General features: G+C 39.7%; 1 protein-coding gene across 2 annotated transcripts in view; it reads right to left on the bottom strand.

Moving 5' to 3' along the window:
• scube3 (signal peptide, CUB domain, EGF-like 3) overlaps positions 1-23,536 on the bottom strand; it is an 86,497-nt gene that overhangs the window by 29,218 nt on the left and 33,743 nt on the right. For both annotated transcript variants that reach the window (XM_066670455.1, XM_066670457.1), the window contains exons 4-6: positions 19,986-20,120; positions 2,880-3,026; positions 1,587-1,703 (exon numbers count right to left, since the gene is read on the bottom strand). In XM_066670455.1, the coding sequence (XP_066526552.1) occupies positions 1,587-1,703; positions 2,880-3,026; positions 19,986-20,120 (399 nt within the window). The remainder of the gene's footprint in view (positions 1-1,586; positions 1,704-2,879; positions 3,027-19,985; positions 20,121-23,536) is intronic.

Genomic DNA, 23,536 nt, shown 5'->3' on the forward strand with positions numbered 1-23,536 from the left:
TCCACTGATTTTGTAATTATTGTGTGATTTAAATTCATCTATCCCTGAATTATATTTGTATAAATTAATTAATTTATGCATCGCTCACTGGGTATATACTTCTCTAAATGTTAAACTAATACTGAAAAATCTAATTTACTTCTAATATTCCTCCTTTTTCACCCAAAAGCTGTCAATCAGTCAGGACACGTTCAACAACAAAATACAGACTGATTTCTTTTTCTTTTTCCTCATTTCCCCAATTTAATTATGTCCAATTCCACTTACTAGCTAAGTTTCCCCAACTGCTAATAAGCTGGCAGAGTGAAGGCAGCACATACTTCCTTTGAGACATGATAAGCACCACCACATGTTTTCATACTGCTGCTAGGACTGACTTTTAATTCACGTCAACTAAGAGATGCCTGCTTTGGCAAGTATGGTGCTTAGTGAGTGCAATTAGCACAGTTAGCACCAACAAACAGACTGACTTTGGATAATATTTTGTGTGGGTTTTGAGAGTCTTATTATGTCAGAGTTCTCAGCATTAAAACCAAAACAAACATAAAACACTACACATCACTAAAAACAGGACATAACTGGCTCGAGGCATGAAGAGAAGAATTGCAGAGAAATTAAACAACAAGAAGCATGTGCGCACAGCAAATCATACGAGAAAGATGAAGAAGGAAAGTCTCACGCTGAGTGATGACCACCACACCAGGTCAGAGCAAGCAGAGGCACACTGAGCTTCAGCATGTATGTTTGATATACTGTCCAGTACATCAAACTCATATCTGGTGAGTAAGTGACTGTGCAGTTAGCTTTGTTTTTTATGGCTCCCTTGATTCCGCTAAATTTCCCTTTCCACAACTGCTCTAATGGTGACTGGAACGTATGGAAACAAATGAAGCATAGCTATAGGACAATGAATACACTGTGAAACTTTTTAAGTGGCTCTGCAGAGCAGTCGATTGTGCTAGCCTGGTCAAAGGGTCAATAAATATTCTGAGTACTGAATTATGATCAGTTTTTGCTGTTCATATCTTAAAACAAACAACCAGATTAGACGAGAACAATTACAACAGCGTCCTTAAATACTTTGATAAATAATGGCTTAATTAGGCTTTACTGAATAGAACAAAGCACAGGCAAGTATAGTTGCCAGCAGTTTTTATGTCTTAGCTGTAAATAATTAAATCATTTTAGTTAATATGAATGCCTTTGGTCTGGTTTTGTCGTGCTAAAGAAGATTTATCCCTTTTTCCAAAGGCCAGCCACAAAGAATATATAACCTTAAAGAACCCTGCACTGGTGTTTTACAATAGAATTCTTATTAGCTTTGCCTCAGGTTATGATGAAGGTTCAGTTTGCTTTACGAGCCAGTTCATGATTATATGAAAGACAAAAACTGATTTTTTTTACACTCTAAAGTTGGAAATGTATAAATAGAGAGAAGTCCTGGCTTTTATTTGCAAAATGGCCCCTGCTGCAGATGCATTAAAACTGTGTTTTACCTGGCCAGGTAAGATCAGAGGTAGAGGTAAGACCTGTGTCTTATATGATCAGGAGCCTGAACTCAGGGGAAGGAGACAGCGCAGACTCACCCACACACGTCTTGCCGTCTGTGTGCAGTGCAAACTTCATGTGGCAGGAGCAGCGTGGCCCTTGCTCAGATTCCTCACAGATGTGCTGACAGCCCCCGTTACCATAGTTACATGTGACTGAGAAAGGTGGGAAGAAGTAATGGAAGAGTCATCATTTATACCATGACCAAGATATGTCTACAATGCTAAACAAGTGGCATAAAATGTATATTTTAACAGCATCATGTTGTAATTTTATAGTCATTATTTCTCATTAGAAGCTCATTCAAAGAAGTGGATAAATTCTATTGAAAAATTTTGTTGTGAATGATACTAAATGCATTATCAAAGTGAATCAAAATGCAGGCAACCCATGTACAGATTTTCTAAGTGGTATCAGTTAGTAAGCGAGACGTTTACACAACATTGCGTTGGCAACACTCTTCTCTATGTGTCAGGCTGTTCTTCAAGTGTGGAAAATTTGGAGAAATATATGTTTTGAGCCCTCGTGTCCCTTTTAACTTCTCAGCTCTCTATTCTCACCCTTTCTCTGTCCTTATTTTAAAAACTTAAATGAGCTCTTGTGGAATATTTGTCACAGCTACATTTTGGTTCAATTCACCACCTTAATCTTTATCTTATATTGATTTTAAATATGATTTATTCTGGCTCTTGTGGAATACAGTATAAGTCAAAGGTCTGGACACATCTTCTCATTCAATGGCTTTTCTTGTTTGTTTTTTTTATTATTATTTTCTACATTGTAAATGATTGTGGAAGACATTAAACCTATGAAGGAACACATATGGGATTATGTAGTAAACAAAAATCTGTTAAATATACTTTAGATTCTTCAAAGTAGCCCCCATTTGCTTTGACGACAGCTTTCCACACTCTCAGCGTTCTCTCAATCAGCTTCATGAGGTCGTCACCTGGAATGGTTTTCAATGAACAGCTGTGGCCTCGTCGAGAGTTAATTTGTAGAACTGCTCGCCTTTTTAATGTGTTTGAGACCGTAACTCGGGTTGTGCAGAGGTAAGGGCTGGAGTTCTATACAGTGAACAGCCCTATACCACCAATGACTAATGAGAAGATGTGTCCAAACTTTTGACTGGTACTGTATGTGTAAAAACTAGAGAGGAACATAAACTTGTTTAAGGTATGTCTTGTGGAGTATTTATAATCTGGACCCAGTATTTTCTGTAATATTGATTTACACTATAAATGACTGGCTGGATGATCATAATGTGCATGTAGTGCTGTCTGTGCTGAGGAATATGGTGCTGTGTGTTTTGGAGGAATAGTTGGACTCACGTTTGCAGTCTCTGTTGTTCTTAGTGAGCTGGAAGCCTGGCCTGCACTCACAGGCGATTCCTCCTTTAGGAGCTTCTCTGCAGATATGGGCACAACCATGATTCTTATCCATACAGCTTGGGCCTTCTTTAGTGCTGTTAATACGTACTACAAGGAACAGACAGAGAATGTGCATTTCATTAAGAGAAAATGACAGTTCAGTTATAGTTTAAAATCATTTACTCCCTGTGACAAATGAAAAAGTCAAGAGTCAAGTCAAAACTTTTTTGCATTTTTATTATCATCCACATGAACAGTCATTATTTTGACTGAACAGAATTTTACCTAATATACTTAATGTAACAAGACTTGGGATTGGTAAATAAATTGTTGCTTAGTAGATCCAAAAACTGCTAAACAGCAGCAAAGATCTAATTAGAAATAATCAAGGAAAATAAGGATCAATAGAATACAATAATACAACCTAAAAAAGATGCAGCTAAGTGTTATCCACTTTGCAGCCCAGCCTCAGGACATGTACTACATCATCACTTGAGCTGCCACAATTTAAAGAGCAGCTGGGTTTACAAATGAAAATGGAAAAGAATTACAAATAAAAGCTCTGCTCACTCTCACACATGCCCTTCCCTTGTAAATGCAAGTAGGGAAGTGTGGTGAGATACCTCACTCATTATTCAGAGAACTGGGGTTACTTGAGCAAAGCTTTCTAAACCACCAAGCCATCACATGCAGTGCAAAAGAGGCCAGAGTAAGAAGTAAAAGACCATGATAAACCATAAGGGTGCCTCATGTCCTCTGGCTGAAGTTATGGGTTGAAATGTCTGGAAATGATGAGAGGTGAACTGGCAAAGCCACCACCAGGCCAAAAGTGAATGAACAAAGCATCGTTCAGACAGGGGGTACTGAAAGTGTCCCTAAACCTTAAGTCCTTATTCGAAGCATTTTCCATAAAGGGGTGCTGATATGAGCTCCTGACCATAACCCCTAGACAGGGGGGTACTGGAAACAGACCAGTATTGAGATGATTTTGACAGGGTGAAAATCCCTAAGCTCCAGGGCCATACAAGCACAGGCTAAGTCGCTATACTTAGACACCAAGACCCGTTTAGGATGCAAAGTGAACTTAGAGTCACATGCATCCACACGTAGGCAAACTTGCTTTTGCAGAGGTCAAAGCAATTAACAGAACTGTATTACAAGACAGAATCTTGAACTACACACTCTTGAGCAGTTTGAAAGTCGGCTGATAAGGTGTGTCCAAAAGAAGAGAGGTCAAATATTGGGAACAGGTTTGGAGGCCAGGAACAGTCGTAAAACCATACACCAGTTTGTTTTTCCCCATTATGGACAAATCAAAACATACATGAACCACAGAGATTGCAGCCAAATACACCTTGATGGCAGAAAATGCTCTGCCCCCATAAATAAAGCTTTGTAGGAAACAAAGCATGCTTGCAATAGAGTAAGAGAGAACACAATGTTCCTGCGTTCAAACCCAGACTTAAAAACCATGCCATTTGGAGTCGTAAAGTGAGGCCCTGGTGCATGGGATAATTAGGCTCGCCTCTGGTGGCAAATCCATAGTGCTCAGATTGATCTCCCATGGGCCAGATCCACACAGCCAGCCAGTCTGGGTGGGAGTGCAGGATTTGGCCCTGAGCTTGGTACAGCAGGTCCCTGAACAGAGAGAGAAGGATTATTTCGGCGCTCAACAGATTCCTTTCCATTTCATTTCCTGGAAGTGAACCAGTCACCTGGACAAATGAAGCGACAAAGGGTCATAACATTCTGAATTTCTACTGTCTCAAATGTTTAATGAGGGTACGTAAATCAAGAACTGGGCGCAATTAAGCGGCTGAGAGTCCTTCTGGCTCTCCATATTTTCCAGGAGTTCTGCCTGGTATTTGCCAAAGAAAGTGGAGGCATTGAAGGCCCTCGCCGTCAAAGCTGATGACTGTCCTGAAGGCGCACAACATCCAAAATCTCACCCCATGTAGGGAAGGATTTGGTCCTGGAAGGCTTCTTGGCAGAGGCCTTGCCCAGTAAACAAGGAAAATCCCTGGACGTTCAAAATAGGTTTTAAAATAGTCAGTCAGTCAAGGGCATATTTTAAGTGCCAATGGACCTCCAAAATCCATCTTATCAACTCAGTTAAGTTGTGACTTATTAACAACCTCAGTGGTTGTCCAAAGGAACATTTTTAATGTAACTCTTTTAGTTATCTTTTCAACTTTCATTTTTATATTTCAATATAGGTCTGTTTACTGGGAGGAAGCCAGGAGGCAGGGGTCATAAGGAGAGAAGGCCAAAACACTGAGCCATGTCTCCAGGACCGCTGGAGTCTGTGTGTGGCCATGTTCATAGCTACCTGGAGTGGCTACTGACACCTGAGCATAAAGGAGACAGTACACATGAGATAAGAAACTCGAACAGAGCTATAAAATTATGTCGAACCCCAAGGAGAACGTGGTAATCACGTCTGATGATGAAATTCACAAGGTTTATTTGGGAATGTTAAGTAGCAGCACGAAAAATATGAGGGGACTGAGGAAACCTCTAAGATGTATTACCTGTGTGAGCACCAGAAGAACTGCCCCCAGTATTTAGGATTTGGGTGCTCCTGGATCACCACTGTGATTGGTCTATCTGTCACTAGCAGAATGTGGCGCTGTTGCTGCTTTCATGGTTATGGTCACGCAAAGGGTGTCTCCCACAGTGAGATACTGAATGACAGGTTGAACATTAATATAAATCATACTACTACAGAGATGTTAATGAAAAAATAGTTTATATTATGAACTATTATATAATTGAAATAATGCCCTAAAGGTTCATGCTATAACATGAGATATTGGCACTGGTGTGCTGTGCAGAAAATCAGTACATTAGTGGCAATATCTCATGGTATAACACAAACCTGGAATGTATTACTGTGATTATATTGCAGTTCGTTATTGCCGTTTATTATTAGCTTTCAAGATAAAGAAGGGAAAAAAAAACCTTCCGCGAGGTAAAATAGTTCCATTTCATCGCATGTTCCTTTTTGCCCTTTCTACGGACCCTGGATCTTTAACTGATTCTGTTCAGGATGTTTGAACCTTGGGTTCTCCAATGAGCCAGATTTGCACCAGATATGATGGGAACCAAAGCTGTTACTAAGAGCTGCCGTCGGTCTAAATCAGGAATAATCGTGTCTGTTCAGGTTAAAATAGAATATTTTGGAGTACGGTTCCAGAGGCGTCTTGCTGAGCTGGTGAACAACAGCAGTGAAGATAACACGCCTCGACTTGACTTGAACACAGTCACATAAACCACACACATTTTCCCGTTTGTTTTTATTTCCTTGCGATTTTCTTTTGTTTCAAATATCAGAAAACAGGTAACAGATTCACTGTGCCATAACTCTTTACTCTGTTCACAATAAGTTGCGTTAACTGAAACTGAACCTGTTCCCTGTTGGTTGAAAAGGTCCAGGAACCCCATCGCTGTCTTGTAAGCGCTGTCATCATTGCTAGGTTACATGTATTTTGCGGAGTAATACTAGAAGAGCTTCTATCAGAGAGCCTGAAATGTCTTTCAGTCATGATCAGAACTAACGGTCATATAATTAAGGATATATAAACAAATAGATGTACTATACATGCATCTCCATTTTGTCTATTTTTAGTTCATTACAGCATTTAAATTTAGCTGTCCTTCAATTTGTGTGAAAATTTGATGATGAATGGACCCATAGAAATGCTTTAAAATTTTTTACATTGACTTCCATTGAAAGATACAAAGTTTTTTTTCCTTCTCATGTAAAGTTTCTATTTTGGAGATACATGTTTTTCTTTGGACATCAACATAATTTAATTAATTCATGAAAAGATTTTAAATTCTATATAAAAAAACAAACAAGTGGAGAAAACTGATAGAGAGAGGAGAAAGTTCATGGCTGAAGCATAAAGGAATAGGACTGTGTGATGTCACCATGTGAAGCAGATTGTATTGCGTTTATTAAAAAATTCCTTCCATTGCCTCAAAAATAAAGATGGAAAAAAATGTGAGAGAGAGAGAGAAAGAGAGAGACAGAGCATGTTTTTGAGTGTTACGCTACAAACCATATTAATATCTTACCAAGCGGAAAATCTAAAAACAGCATCAGATGTGATTCTCTGTTAGAAGTTTTCATAACACTAACACCAGAGGCTAAGGTCTTAATATGAAAAGAGGTCTGGAATGATGTCATCTGATTTAAAGTAACAGTTCAGTGGAAAAATCTCAAATTGTTTGTTTTCAGACACCGACACATAGACTGCTACATTATGAGTGTGAGACACAGATTATTATATAATTAGGGTATCACTAAAGCTGATATCTTCAGACATTCTCAGTATTTTATCATGTTTATCAAAATGTTAATCATAAGTGCACTCCCCCATGAAAAACAACCATCAGACAAAACTAATTTTGGCTCATCATTTACACTTTGGGCAATGTGTAAAAAAGGGTTCTTGCAAACTGTCAGTGAAATGATTGCTCTGGCACTGTGGAAAAAAAAAACAGCAGCGTTTGAGGGTCCATGTCCATGCTTTTTATTTCAACTGTCCTCAGAGCAGTCCTGCTCTACTGTGTTTGAATAGTAAAAGAAGAACCATGACACGCAGCAGAATCCAAATCCCATTGTGCATCTGTGTCAATAGGTTCCCTGCTGTACACTAGGGCTTGAAGAGTTTTATCAAGAGTCATTCGGTCAGTTTTACAGACTCAGGTTAAGGTTATGCTGGTATTTAATTTCTGGATTTGTATATATGAATTTCACTCGGAAAACACTGACCATGATTCTGTTCAATGTCAATTTATTAAGTAATATCCAATATACTTGATATTTTTTTTGTGATCAACTTTTTATTCTTTTCCACATATTTAACAACTGGGATGGGGAGAGAGGAAGGGAAGGCAAGAAGGATACATAGATTGAAAAGACCCACACTAAAAGAGATATAATACATAAATAAATTTAACTGAAAACAATATCTTGAATGAAATCATTTAAATGCTTCCAGTTACCAACTGTTGATAATAATGCTTTGTGAAGTTTAGCCATTCTGACTATATTTTGTAAACAAGAGATTCAAAAATTCATAACTGAAAATTGAGGGGTAATCCATAGCTGTATCATGGTTTTCCTGATAGGTGTAAAACCTGCCAATAACATTTTTTTGCTTGATCAATGGAAATTGAAACGTTGGGTCATCATATAGAAGACATGTAGCCAATGTACTTGCTTATGTTGCTTATGAGACTCCATCATCTCTGTCATCTGACTTGACATGATTTGCACAGTGTTAACTGGACTATTATTGCAGGTCCAGTACAAAATTAAGAAGCCAGCTACAGACACTAATCATGTCTGAAACATGTTGGCTCGACTATATTGGAGTAAAGGGGGAAATTGTAAAATTTTAAAACTACATCTTCAAAGCATGCCACTAAACATTGTTCGTTTTTGGTATGTTACAAATCCACAGTAATTGGTGTAGAGGCTCCCAAACTGGACACAAATGCTGTCCCCTAATCTTAAGGTGGTTTTCTGCTCCAGGCGCTGAGGACATCTCAGTGGGGGTCCTACCCTGCTTTCTGACGGAGCTGACTCATTCATAGACAGAGGAGTGACACGACTGAAAGTTTTGGTTTCAATTAGTAACTCACAGCCTTTCACATGTGCCTCCTTCGTTTTGATTAATTATATCCTCTTGTTTTCCACTTCCTCTGCCAAAAAAACAAAATCTGACTTTTTGTGTGTGTGTGTGTGTGTGTGTGTGTGTGTGTGTGTGAGCTGATGTCTGGGGAACATTCCAGTACCACTCTCTCTTTTCCTATGTCTCTCTTTCTCTCTTTGTCAGAGCTAGGTGTGTATAATTTGGTTTATTTACAATAAATTAACAAATTACGTATTCTGCTGTGATTTCACAACACGCCGCCAGAACACCTCTCCTTTTGGCTTCTTATGGTTAGTTTGAAGTATTTAAGACATCAATTCTAGAGGTCTGATAAAAAAAAAAAACTTAACGAGTGCCAAAATGAAAAAACATCACAGTAGCAATGTCACAATATTTCCTTGCATGAGTATCCATGGTTATCTTCCTAAAAAAGTGACGGTTTACTTGCAATAGAAATTTCATGCATGAGCTTTTGTACATTTTAAAGTTAATGTGATTAGATTTGTTCAAACTCTTTCTAATGAAGCCAGATTCATTATTTAGTTATTAACCGTGAGATTTAACTGTGGGACCTATTCAGTAACCACTATGAAGTCAGGTTCGGATAGATTTCTTTCTTGTTACAGTGTAGCTCAGAAAGAATTTCGCTGGCTACCGTTGTGTTCAGAGAGAATTTTGTGAGACTACAGTTGGGAATAGGCACAATTTTGTCAGGTTTGGACAGCTGTAGTCAGGTTCTGTTAGGATATTTAAATGTGTCTTGGGCCAGATCAGGCTAGGACAAATATTCTCAGTCCATTTTCACATTTGGATCAGCATTTCAATCTAATACAGACAAGGGTACTTTAATCTGAATATACAGGTTACATTTCACAGTAAATGAAACCCAGGGTCTGTGGATCTGAGCATTTATAAATGGTGCTGAACAGTGGTAGGGAGCAGATGTGTTCATAATGGGAAAAGCTGAGGTGGGGAAGGAAGAAAAAAAAAAAAGAGCCTAAAACCCACAAGCCCTCATTCCTTCAGCCTCAAAAAGTAAAACTCACACCATTAAAAGTGCTCTGTAACAGCCTCATATCACTTTCCACCGGTGAGAGACCCCTGTCCCAGACCTCGATACTGCAGACGCATTCATCACGCCTGGGTTGGGTTCAGGGTCAGAACCGGGCCCTGAGGCTCTCAGAAGAGCCATAAAAGGGCTGAAGTGCTGATGGGACAGCTCTTTTTTTTCTTCTCCCTGGGCCGGGGTGTATTAGCCCACACTCTGCGGTCAACCTTAAACGTGCTGCCAGAACCCTCCCGGTTTTATCGTTACAGCAGTTATTACAGGCACTCCGGAGACCCTGCCTTAAAGAAAAACGCAACCAAATGATCGGAAACAGAGGTGGAGGAAAGGGAAAAAAAAACTCACACAAAGCATTGGAAAAACGATGGGAAACCGATTTGAACAGGATTCAAAAAAAAAAAAAAAAGGTGACGAAGGTACGTGCTAACACCCTCACTCCCTGGTAAGACACCGGCCTATAAAACAAGTTTAAATGCAGTAAAAACACATCCAGGTGTGTTAGTGAAAGCTGATGAGGAGCAAAAGTTTTACCCAGCGCACTAAACGGCAAGAGAGCTGTTCATTATTCAACTGTTTTTTTTTTTTTTAACCTTAGTCTAGATCTTGATCAGCAACAACAGGGTACCAGATTTTTTTTTAGCTCTGTTAGCTACATTAGCCTTGTAGCTCCAGTGATGAAAAATAAAAATTCTATTTATGCCTCTCATAAATTCTTATAAAATTCTTATAAATGTATTTATGCCTCTCTTGGAGCTCACTAATTTACACATGTTTAGGAACTGCTCTACACAGGGTGCTATTCAATGATTTGCATAAACTTTCATTTTAATAAAACTAGTCATGAAGTATATGGTTATAATTTAGTAACGCGGTGTATATTTGCATTTAATTCTTTCATTTAGAAATGTTGTTTTTGTTATTTTGATGTGCCTGAGATGACATTAGAGCTCACTACTAAGATTTGAACAGAAGAAAAAAAAATCACACAGAATCCACAACACAAACGATATGTTGCAATATTATGCCACAGTGCATGAAACAGCTGAACTGGTGTTGTGCTCATGACCGTGGCTCCATTCCTTTCACAGTGGGCCTGAGGCACTTAGTGTGTTTTCATCAGGCAGAGATAAACCTTAACACAAAAGTAATATCAAAAATATCAGAGTTATTGCTGGAGGAACTTCAGGAATTTCAAGGCCCTGTGTTCGAATCTCTTGGCCAGTGATAACAGAAAACTTACGTGAGAGGAGCAATCTGACACCAGCTTCCTCAGATAAGCCTCCAGTTTGCTGCAACACCTTTTTGCACCAGTGAAGAAAGTAAAAAGCATTGCTGATTGGCAGGATGTTATCGTGTGGGAATCATTTCGCTTTTGATACAGAACAGCTTGCCTTAAGAGTTATGTGTCTTCTTTTTGTCTTACAGTCAGTGAAATAGAAACACAAACTAATCGCAATTAATACAAGTCCCATCTATTTTTTCTTTAGCTTTTGTTTTGGGGTCCTGCATCAATAAGTCACTATATGAAACCTAATGTAGTCAAGTGTTTTGCTGTGAAAAAATCTGTGAAACTAACTTAATAGTAGAAGGTAAAAGAAAACAACCCATTTAACATCTGTTAAAGTACCTCGAGATGACTTTAATTATGACATTTCATTCAGTGGTAAGGTGCAAGTCTTTATGAAGAGTGCCAAAACCTCTGGCATAACCAGCCTCCGCTCAATTAACAGTGAAACACAAGGAGTAATTAAAGCTGGTCGTAAATCATTAAACCCTCACACCTTCCAACAGCCCTAATGAGGGCCTTACAGCCCACACACTTATTAAACTGGGTTTATAAAGTAGCTTAGTGCTCCTCAAAACAATTATGTGGAAAAAACCCAAAGAGCATCTGAAAATCAGATTTCAGGTTAAAAGCTGATCCTACAGAAGTCATAGTGCTTTCAAACATTAGTCATATTTTAATTTAAAAAATATACAGCATTGGTTAACAGTTTTTGATATTTAACTGAAAATACAGCAAATGAAAAAGATAGCAGTCGTCTGAAGCAAACTTAATGTGAATGAAATAATATAAATATTTCTTATTACGCAACTTGTTTGTAAGTGTGTAAGTAAAACAACAATAATTGCTCAATAATTCAAAACCCTGGTTTATGTTCCATTGTCTTCATCTATGTTTTTACATCACTTCCCCAGTTCTTAAGGAATGGAAATAACTTCTTCCCAAACACACAGATTAGAAAAAGATTTCTCCAGTTCAGAGGAATTGTGGTCCAGATTTACTACAGTTTATTAGTCTTTCAGAGTCCTGTTAGCCTTTCTTTTACTGCTGCACATACGGACGACGAGCCACCAGACAATTATACAAGCATTTTTCCTGTTTCGCCTCAAATAATGACACACTAAAACTTTTAACAATTTGATATAAAAGTGTGTGAGCGAGTGAGTGTGAGTGAGTGAGCGGTGACATGGAACAGAAGCAGCCCAGTGATGGATACAGATAATGAAAATACAGATAAACAATTAATAACAGGTGATCTGGGAGTAAATACAGAGGTTCAGTTTAGGGATGAAGTGAAGTTAGGGTACAAATAGGAAGTTTAAATATGTAAAAACACTGGAGCACCAATTTGAACATCTTCCTTTTTAATCTTTAACAAAGACTTGATGCGCTAGTGCTGGATACATCATATAGCTGCCACCAGGCTACCGTTCCTACATTCACCCTTGTTAGCCAGACTATATTTGCTGACAGCTAGTCACAGTATAGCTGACCTACACAGTACAAGTTCAGGTCAGACAGGCTACATCACTGATGGAATATATCGATATAAATCTATCCGTGATACACAGACACTTTCATCAAAGAACACAACCTCGTTTATTTAGTAGTAGTTCTAACTGTAGATTTATTTTGGAATAATTGAGAATGCGAGTGTGAGTGTGTGTGTGTGTGTGTGTGTGTGTGTGTGTGTGTGTGTGTGTGTGTGTGTGTGTAAGGAATTGTGTTAGTCTGAAGGCAGTTATACAAGTCAGGAGCTTTGTTTAGGAACAATCAGCTTAGGCATTACACAAGTATTCAGCCTTCCATGTACTCACCACCGTTTATCAGATAGTAAGACTTTACATATGGAATGTTCCTGTGGCAAGGTCTAGGGCCTAGATATTAAAATTACAATGAGCAATGTGAACATCTATGAGAGAGAGAGAGCGATAGAGAGAGAGAGAGAGAGAGAGAGAGAGAGATTAGGTAGAGAGTGAGAGAAAGATAGAGAGAGAGAGAGAGAGAGAGAGAGAGAGATATTAGGTAGAGAGAGAGAGAGAGAGAGAGAGAGAGAGAGAGAGAGAGAGAGAGAGAGAGAGATAGAGGGAGAGAGAAAGAGAGAGAGAGAGAGAGAGAGAGCGATAGAGAGAGAGAGAGAGAGAGAGAGAGATTAGGTAGAGAGTGAGAGAAAGAGAGAGAGAGAGAGAGAGAGAGAGAGAGAGAGAGAGAGAGATATTAGGTAGAGGGAGAGAGAGAGAGAGAGAGAGAGAGAGAGAGAGAGAGATTAGATAGAGGGAGAGAGAAAGAGAGAGAGAGAGAGAGAGAGAGAGAGAGAGAGAGAGAGAGAGATTAGATAGAGGGAGAGAAAGAGGGGAGGAAGAGAGAGAGAGAGATTAGGTAGAGGGAGATACATAGAGAGGACCTGATAAAGAGAGAGTAGGAGAGAAATAAAGGTGGAGGAGAGTAAGGTGAACCTCTGCAATGCTTCAGGAATGTTTGAAGAAATGGAAAGGGCTGGTAAGAGAGTTTGAAAAAAGCAAAAGTCTTGGTGTTGTAGATTCAAGCTTGGGGGTTAAATGCAGCGGGGAATGGAACAGAAGTGTGTTGCCACCATGTGTAATGGATTTTATTGTATTTATCACAAAAATTCCTTCCACTGAAAAAAATATCCACAAATCTGGACAACATACACTGCTTCCAAACACCACCAGAGTCAGGAATACAGGCCTAAAGCTACAGAGCAATAAAGAAAACCTGTTTGTGTGTGTGTGTGTGTGTGCATGTGTGTGTGTGTGTGTGTGTCTGTCTATCTGCATAATAATAGATTTCAAAAATTCAGGATTAAAAATATATTGAAATTATTCAGATAAAATGAGATTCGAAATAACCACGTAACAATGTGCTCAGCACTTTTCACCTTTGAGACACATGCACACAAATGGGCTTCCACATGCACACACAAACGCACAGACACACACACACACACACACACACACACACACAGGAATGTTTGAATTAATTTGTGTCTTTCTCTATTTTATGCAAATAATTTATGATACAGAGATGCAAAAAAATTTCTCAATTTCAAAGACAATTTCCATAGAGTAAACATTCATTCATTCATCCATTATCTGTAACTCTTATCCAGTTCAGGGTCGTGGTGGGTCCAGAGCCTACCTGGAATCATTGGGCGCAAGGCAGGAACACACCCTGGAGGGGGCGCCAGTCCTTCACAGGGCAACACACACACACACACTCACACCTACGGACACTTTTGAGTCACCAATCCACCTACCAACGTATGTTTTTGGACTGTGGGAGGAAACCGGAGCACCCGGAGGAAACCCATGCGGACACGGGGAGAACACACCACACTCCTCACAGACAGTCACCCGGAGTGAGAATCGAACCCACAACCTCCAGGCCCCTGGAGCTGTGTGACTGTAACACCACCACATGCACTGTAGAGTAGAGTTCAGGCATGCATTTGTTTTAGCTCAGTCCTGAGATTTTATGAGAACAATAATAGTAGAAATGATATTTGTATACAGCTGATTGTACTATTTTATTAAACAGTTTCCATTCTTCAGTGGATATGTACAGGGTATGACCCTATGCCCTGATTTATTATAAAAACAAACTTGTGTGTGTTCAGATTCCTCAGTAAATAGCAGCAGACTTCACTACGGCAATAGAACAGAGAGGGTGTGTGTTATTGCAAACAATATTATGGCTGTGATTTGGTCAGAGGCACCAAGGCGAAGGTGAGTACCATGAATCATCACTGCCATGATGTTTTTCACCATAACGTATGACCTTGAGTGTTCTATTGCTTTAATACAACAAAAACATGACTGGGGTTCTGAATGTATTTCTGAATATGATTTAACACTGACAATACCTTCCACCAAGAAGTACTTCCACAACAAATGTCTTGTTACTGTGCCGTGGTAACAACTCACCAGGCTACAGAGGCATATGGTTTATATAACGTACCTCATCTGCTTTACACACTGCCATTTTGGGATGGAAAATTAAAGGCTAATGCATTGTGCATTTTTCTAATGTAGCAACATTAATCACCTTTAGCTTTCACAGTCTCACTCCATCATGTCTTTGTGTTCTTTTGTTTCTTCATTGAGTCATTGTGCAGTCATTAGACAGAGCCACAGAACTGTCTAGACATCAAGCACAGCTCATCCTTTTCAGCTGTTGCCAAATTAACCTGAATGTCACATTGTAGTGCACGTTATAGCCCATTCTGATTGTCAAAACCTATTCGGTCAGTTTCTACTCATCCCCCGTGTGTCCAGATGTTCTGCCATCATTGCAGTCGACCTAACAGTTTTCATGACAACGGCAGGTTTCGAATTTGATGTGCATTTGCAATCAGTTTTCTTCAAAGTCTGAACAAACTGCAGAACAAACGTTATTTTAAAATTACTCATTTTAAAATAAAATGCAGCAGGTAGCGTCGCAGTCACACAGCTCCAGGGACCTGGAGGTTGTGGGTTCGATTCCCGCTCCGGGTGACTGTCTGTGAGGAGTTTGGTGTGTTCTCTCTGTGTCTGCGTGGGTTTCCTCTGGGTGCTCCGGTTTCCTCGCACAGTCCAAAAACACATGTTGGTAGGTGGATTGGCGACTCAAAAGTGTCCGTAGGTGTGAGTGAATGCGTGTGTGTCTGTGTTGCCCTGTGAAGGACTGGCGCCCCCTCCAGGGTGTATTCCTGCCTTGCGCCCAATGATTCCAGGTAGGCTCTGGACACCCGTGACCCTGAATTGGATAAGTGGTTACAGATAATGAATGAATGAATGAATGAGTGAATTAATCACTCAAATACACAACAACCAAGATTTGTGTTGGAAAACAAAGAAGAAACACTTGTTACTTGCTGAGCATTAGTAAAGTGATAGTAATGGTGTAAAAAAGCTGTGCTTTTATAACAAATATTGCAGAAATTGGCCACAATGACTGTGAGATTTTCTCAAAATCACAAGTGACTAACAGCTACAAAATGTTTTGTGTATCTAAAGTGTTACATAATTCTCCAATAAGTCTTACACACTGTCAGGAACCAGAATTCAAAAACAGAAACGTCCTTTGGAGCATGAGGACTAAGATACTGCACATTTACCAGTTTTTGGGAGTGTTGATATCTCAGTAAATTACAATTAGACATTTGCAGTAAAACAAAAACAAGCTTGTGCTTTGTCCTAATTCAGGGAGGGGTATGTCAACAACTAAGGCGATTCTGGGAATTTGCTCCTTTGCTATGTAGGGAAGGTGGGACAGAGTTCAGGAGTCTGGGCGTTTATGGGAGAATGTGTTTGAGAGGGAATACTTTGTCTAACCTGACAGCCCATCACCTCGCACCAGCACTGGGGCTGCTGCAGAGACTCAGAAACACGACAATGACACACGCCTCTGGCACGCAGGTCCTGCAGCAGCACATTCCGGCTTACACTGCAGCTGAGGAGAGTCTGGTGCCTGCAGACATATTTTATCCACAACAAATGCATCTCTTATAAAACAACATGCTTCCTCAGTAGCACCATGCTGCTTTGACATACTGCATATAAGGAAGTTTGTTACTCTTGTGGGATTTTGATGGCAATTCACTTCTGTGTATTTAATTAGTTTGTTTATTGTTCATTATAAGCAAGAATAAAAGTAGAAAAGTGGACGGACTGATTGACTTGACTATATTAACTCACAATGTCAGTGTAACATAAATTAGTTTTTTTTGTTTTCTTTAATTTAGAATTTAAATTTAGTTTAGAAATTTAATTTAATTTAGAAGTTTTTGCATCAACTCAGATGAAAAACACTTAATTCATGTTGGCTGTGAAATAAACATTCATTCATTCTGTAACCATTTATCCAGTTCAGGGTCGTGGTGGATCCGAAGCCTACACGGAATCACTGGGCACAAGGCAGGAACGCACCCTGGAGGGGGCATCAGTCCTTCACAGGGAAACACACATTCACACCTATAGACGTTTTTTGAGTCACCAATCCACGTGTGTTTTTGGACTGTGGGAGGAAATCCACACAGACACAGATAGAACACACCAACTCCTCACAGACCCGAAGTGGGAATCGGGTGGGGAAACCCACCCGAAGTGGGAATCGAACCCACAACCTCCAGGCCCCTGGAGGTGTGTGACTGCGACACTACATGCTGCGCAACCGCCTGAAGTTCAAACATTCATTCATTCATTCATTATCTGTAACCGCTTACCCAATTCAGGGTCGCGGTGGGTCCAGAGCCCACCTGGAATCACCAGGCGCAAGGCGGGAACACACCCCGGAGGGGGTGCCAGTCCCCCACAGGGCAACACACACAGTCACACATTCATTCACTCACACACACGGACACTTTGGAGTCGGCAATCCACCTACCAACGTGTGTTTTTGGACCGTGGGAGGAAACCAATGCAGACACGGGGAGAACACACCAACTCCTCACAGACAGTCACCTGGAGCAGGACCCGGAGCAGGAGCGGGAATCGAACTCACAACCTCCAGGTCCCAGGAGCTGTCCTGACTGTGACACCTACATGCTGCACCACCGTGCCGCCTGAAGTAAACATGTGTTGTGAAATTGTAAAAGGCCTAAATGCATGTGGTATCAAGAAGCTCTTAAGGATAAAATGAAAAATGTGAAATTAATTTAAGCCGTAAGATGGCAGCTAAAACTTCCATAACATAAACCATCACCTTTTGAAAAATACAGCACTGTCTCTGTCCAATTTTCTTTCCAGCTTTAAGTGTCCACTACTTTTCTAAGGGTGACAATAACAAACAAATGAATGTAATGCACATATCAAGGGTAAGTGTACCCATTAAGCACATCAAAATCTGTTTGCAGGTATATTTAATATATTTAGACATGACTTATAATGGATAACTGGTGGGAAAATGCACTATTAATGTCTCATTTGAAAATGTATGCAATTGTTTATGTACATTTTAGAATGTAAGATATATGTCAAACGTCTGGCATGGGCACCCCTCCTGAGCCTCCTGTTTGCTCTCTCTTCCATCACCTGAACCAATGACTGTCAGCATCAGAAATTAATGCAGAACCGCTCATGGACAAAGGATTAATTGTAATTTCATTTCATGCAGATATTTTACTGCTAAACTGTAGTACCAAATGTACTATAGTTGTAAATGAGGTAAAAAAACAAAATGAAATAAAGAACTGTTTTCAAACACTTTCACAGAGAAGTGCAGTGAAATCAATTACGATTATTGGATTATTTAGTTAATTAATCTGACTTTAAATCTCAAAGTGAGCTTAAATGTCACATGGGCTAAATTTCATATGTTTATATAATTTCCAAATTAATAAAACATATTATATCACCACAAATATTGTCAGTGAGTAAACAGACAAACAGACAAATTTGTGTCGATGTAATATATCGTACTCATGTAGATCACATAACCTGATTAATCAAATAAATTCGCTTTTTTCAATGTAATGGTGCTTCCTGTTCCAGGGGAGGAGGGAATTATTAGTGGATTTACTACAATTATAACCTCTCGATCCAAGAGGTTTTAATTTGGGAGCAATAAAATTGATATTAACAAGACATATGGGACATTAACAGAGATTTTATCAGCTCATTTCCAAAGACAGCAAGACAGAAATAGAGAGAGAATTAAGAAAACACAATAAACGCTTCACATCTTTCAGCTTTGCAGGGCAGCATTTGAAACATATGATCCAGCAGTGTGAAACACTTCAATAACACAGCCCTTATGAAAGGCAAACACTGGCAGTTCAGCAGGCCAGAAGGATCTCCAGAGACGAGACTTGGAGAGAAGGTTGGCTGCTGTGTGTTTGCCATAATCAGAAAAATAATAAGAACTGAACATATACAACTTAAAATATTAGTTTGGTGAAGCATCGCATTTATGGTTTTCCACTCAGAATGTCTGTACAAAGCTTTCTTCTTTAGTTTGAGACTGGAATTAGGCCAATGTTGCAATGCTGCTGTCAACAGAAAAAAACACAAATAGAAACTGAGGCTTGAAGATGGCTGCTACTACAGAGTAAAGATACTAAATATTCATACTTCCATTGATTTTCACTTAGGAGAGTGCTGAGGGTACCAGGCGTCACTGGGTGCAAGGCAGGAACACAGTTTGGATCGGGTACCATTCCATCACAGGGCACCACTCACTCACACCTGTGAACAACTTTGCGAATTCAATCCATCCAACAAGAAGTGTTTTTGGACTGTGCGAAGAAACTGGAGCACATGGAGGAAACCCATGCAGACACAGGGAGAACACAACTCCTCACACACCGTCACCCGAGGCAGGGACTGAATCCACAACCCCAAGTCCCTCAAGCTGTCCCAGATAGCAGAGAACAATTGGCCCAAATATGACCCACATCTGTAGTTACCCTATGGCCCACATTTAGCCCTGAATGACCGCTTTGACTCCTGACCGCCACAAGTCCGACAAATATGGGCCAGAGGTCAGTTGTGTTGTGGATCTAATCCGGGCCAAAATGCATGGCCTACACAACATATGCTTTATTCAAGCCCGGCTCATGAGAGTTGGGCCACGTCCAGCCCACACCACATTTGTGAGTGGCGTAACTGAGCCATAAGATTAGGCCCAAATGTGAGATTGAGTGTGAGAATACTCAGTAATTCAATAATGAAGTGAACAGCTCAGTTGCACTGAAAGTACACTCTCAGGAATAATATACAGTAGAGATACATTATTGTCAGTAAAGGCACAAACAATGTAAATGAACATTTATAGGTATAAAATTTTACAAATCCAGTTGTGTTCCCTAAAGGTACATTACACATTCTCCTCCAGAAGGAGAGCTGAATATTTGTAATTGTTCATTATGGAACTGTGTAAAACAGATATATAAATATAAATTCCTGAAGATTAATTGGGGAATATGAAATCAACACAATTTTAAATCTACAATTATAATAGAATAAAGTACAATTATGCTCCCTAATTAAAGGTACAGAATATGTACCCTTTAGGGTACCACCACAGTGACAGTTTGGTGTAGGGTCACTTACCTTTGGGCCGCTGGATGCAGGTGTGTTGATTATCAGACAGGAAAAAGCCCTCTTTACAGCGACACTCGTAACTCCCCATCATGTTCACACACACTTGCTGACAGCCACCGTTTCCCTCTGAACACTCATCCACATCTACAGAAACAGATGGAAATGGTGAGAGGTCCATTATATTTGATGACAATATCATCTATTTCCACTGCCTTGACCATTAATACAGTAGCAGTGACATTTTTGGACACACCTAGCTGAACATATGATTTTATCGTCCAGAAGGTTATGCTCTCGGTAGCTAGTGTGTCCCATCCCCCAACTTCCCATCACTCGGCATGACGCTTGCCAACTCTGGTGTCTGTTAGCTGTTAGCTGAATTGGAAATACGTGTTCCCCTTCAAGAGTATGGGGCTGCCTAATGACACGGAGTTAAGGGCAGTTTAAAAAGATATGACGTCTTTTTACAGGTCTTGAAAGAGGAATGTGCAAGCCCTCACCCTTCCCCCAGCTTGGGGTTCCCAGCACCATCCCCCACACTTCCCTGGGGAGACCTAACTAATGGGTTGGAAATGGACATGATTTATTTATTAAGGAGAAAAAACACATATATAACAAAACATAGTTTTATCATCATTTACATTCAAGTGAGGTACTTGGTAGTGGGGCACACAGCTTGCAAGGTGCCTTTATCTTCCTGCAAAGTGAAATTCTAGCTAATCCTCCATTTTGTGGGGCCAGTCTGACACAGTCTGATGTTTGATGTACTGTACAAATTCATCAGGCATTTTCTGGACTCTGGACCGAAGTCAGAAAGTCGATGGAACTCTTGGAATCTTCTGACATGACGGTCAGCTCCTAACAGATATTGTAATAACTCTAAGGACTGTAGGCCAAAGCACAGAGACAGACATTTTATTGGATTTCTGCAACATTAGCCTCACTCGTCGCCTCCATCTGCGCTGAATAAATGAGTCTCAAGAGTCAGAGAATCATTCAAATACTGTAAACACAAATGTGAGAAAGACAGTAAGAAAAATATTGGAGTGGGCCATCACTCAGCCTCTTTATTTCTCACTGGCTTCTCTTTATTGCTCGCCGGCTTCTCTCAGCAAATCGCTCCAGCAGATAAACCCACCACATACACACACACACACAAGGGCAAATGGTACCAATTATGCTAAGATGTTGACATGTTCTCTTGTTCTGAAATTTTATGTGTGAATGTATGTGTGTAAAGCAACCTCTTGGCCATCCCAGAGTGGTGTGTATCTGTAACTAAGGGTGACGCTGCAACCCAATCTCTGTGCTAGTCTCAGACCCTCAATACCAGGATATATACACAAGCTTGCTCTTAATAAACTGTCATGCGGAACTAATTTGGTGTCTATTTGTCCAGTCTGGGAAGCATGGAGGGTAGAGTTTCCTATCCTTAGCATTCTCATCCATGAGCTGGAATAAACGCTTAGCCTTAAAACTCCACTCTATCTTGAGCAGTTCAATCACTGCTACGCGTATTCATCTGTATAACAGACATTAGCCTTTTTTCTGTCAAAGCAGCCAAGAATTATTCTTTTTTTCTTGTGTTTTTTGAGGTTAGGTTTAAGACAATCCATATGCACAAGGAGTGGGAAACACTAGCCCGGCCACCAGACCTGAATATCATTTAATGTGTTTGGGACTATGTTGATTGTGGGAATCAGAATATGAAACCTCCTTCTAAAACTGATATTTGGAGATAGCTCTCTGTCATAATAGGCCTGTTGCAATAATTATATTATCAGCGTATTGTACAATATATGGGCATTACCTCGATAATTTATGCTGACCCCAACATCGCCCCTTGTTAACTTTTTTACATAAGAATGAACATCATAAATGTTTTTTCACTCAGTTCTGTCCTCTGGTTTTCTCTGGTTTCTCTATTCTATTTTTTGAAAACAGTGGTTTTATTCTATTTCTGTTTTATTTATATATTTAAAAAATGTATATTCCAATGCCAATGTCTGAATATTCTTAAATTTCTTTTTGCTAAAAGCTCATGGTCTATTTTTGGAGGAAATTTAATAATCATGCTATTAGATAATCATTATTTCAGTGGCATAAATGGTATTGCAATTATATATCAACCACAAAGACTCTGACAGGCCTACTGTCATGCTGTCAAGTGTAAAATGTCAACATGTTTAAAGAGCACGTTAAACTTACACAAAAAAAATTGTAGATTTCCATAATATCTGCCCTTTATTATCCTCATCCACATAAGCTCCATCTGACAAAACCATCCCAAACATTATTATATGCTATGAATATACCCTACATTTTCTCAATTCTCCTGAGTTTAATTCTAAACAATGCAGCAAATTAAAATAGTCTTCTGGTCAAATAAATCATAAAATCATGATAAACTCTTAATCAAAACGAAGAGAATACGTTCACACAATTCCCTTATTAACAGAAGAAAGAAATTAATGAAACATGACCCCTTCTGGAACAGTCATGATGTGAAGAGATCAATGATTTAACAACCGGCTTTTAAATGCTAGCATGAACATTAGAATATATACAGGGAGAAAAAAAAGGCTTGAAGGATCGGTTTCTTTCTCTCTCTCTCTCTCTCTCTCTCTCTCTCATAAGCCATTGCTGTGGATTATGACTGCTCGTCACTCAGCTCCTGCATCAGCTCGCGCTGTCTGATGGAGGGGGCCAGTGTCCAAAGCAAATATTTTGAAAAGGAAAGGGATCCTGGCACGCTGTGGATGGACCGCTCATGTTATTTGCACTTTTTTTTTTTAAATTCGGAAAAAAAGGTCTTAACTAAGTTAAAAGGACTGCCTCTGAGCTGAAAAACGAGGCGTTTTCTCTCGTCCACTCTCTCTTTCTCACACAGACACATGTACACACGCTTACTAACTCATTCTCACACACTCACACTGGAAAAATCTTAAAACTTTTGTTTATCACTAAATTTTACTGAATCGTCTTCCCAATTATTAGTCATTGCAAGTTCCACACATCTGTGAGTGTCCCTTAATCACACACTGTGCCGCCAGCCTTGGGTGAGAGCAAACACATGCTTTATCCGAGACACATCAGGCCATCCCAGAACCATCGCTAATGCAACACCACTGAACAACTTAACATGCCGAAGGAGAATGCGACTTGCCCAGGTCCCTCCCATCAGCTAACAGAATCTTATGTAGGTAGCACCCTGAGCAGAAAGTTGGGTGTGGGGCAATCATACCCACCCAGAGATCAGCCAGTTATGCTCTCTCGAACTCCTGACCTTCAGATACCAAAGACTAAGCCTAATTATTGTGTGTTTAGTGTATTAATGGTACGAAACAAATAAAACAAACTAAATATTCAAATAAGTAAAATTTGATTGGCCCAGCCACCTTTAAAACGGTTTAAGAAGAAGCAAAACACGTAAGTTGCAACAATCACATCTATCCTGTAAAACCCCTGTGCTGTTTAGCTCTTGTAGGAAGGAAAGTTTATGGCACTTATTACCCAAAGCAAATTGAATCACTTATCAGTTCAGAGGGTTTATTTCTCTA

This window comes from Hoplias malabaricus, chromosome 5 (assembly GCF_029633855.1).
Source record: "Hoplias malabaricus isolate fHopMal1 chromosome 5, fHopMal1.hap1, whole genome shotgun sequence".
NCBI lineage: Eukaryota > Metazoa > Chordata > Actinopteri > Characiformes > Erythrinidae > Hoplias > Hoplias malabaricus.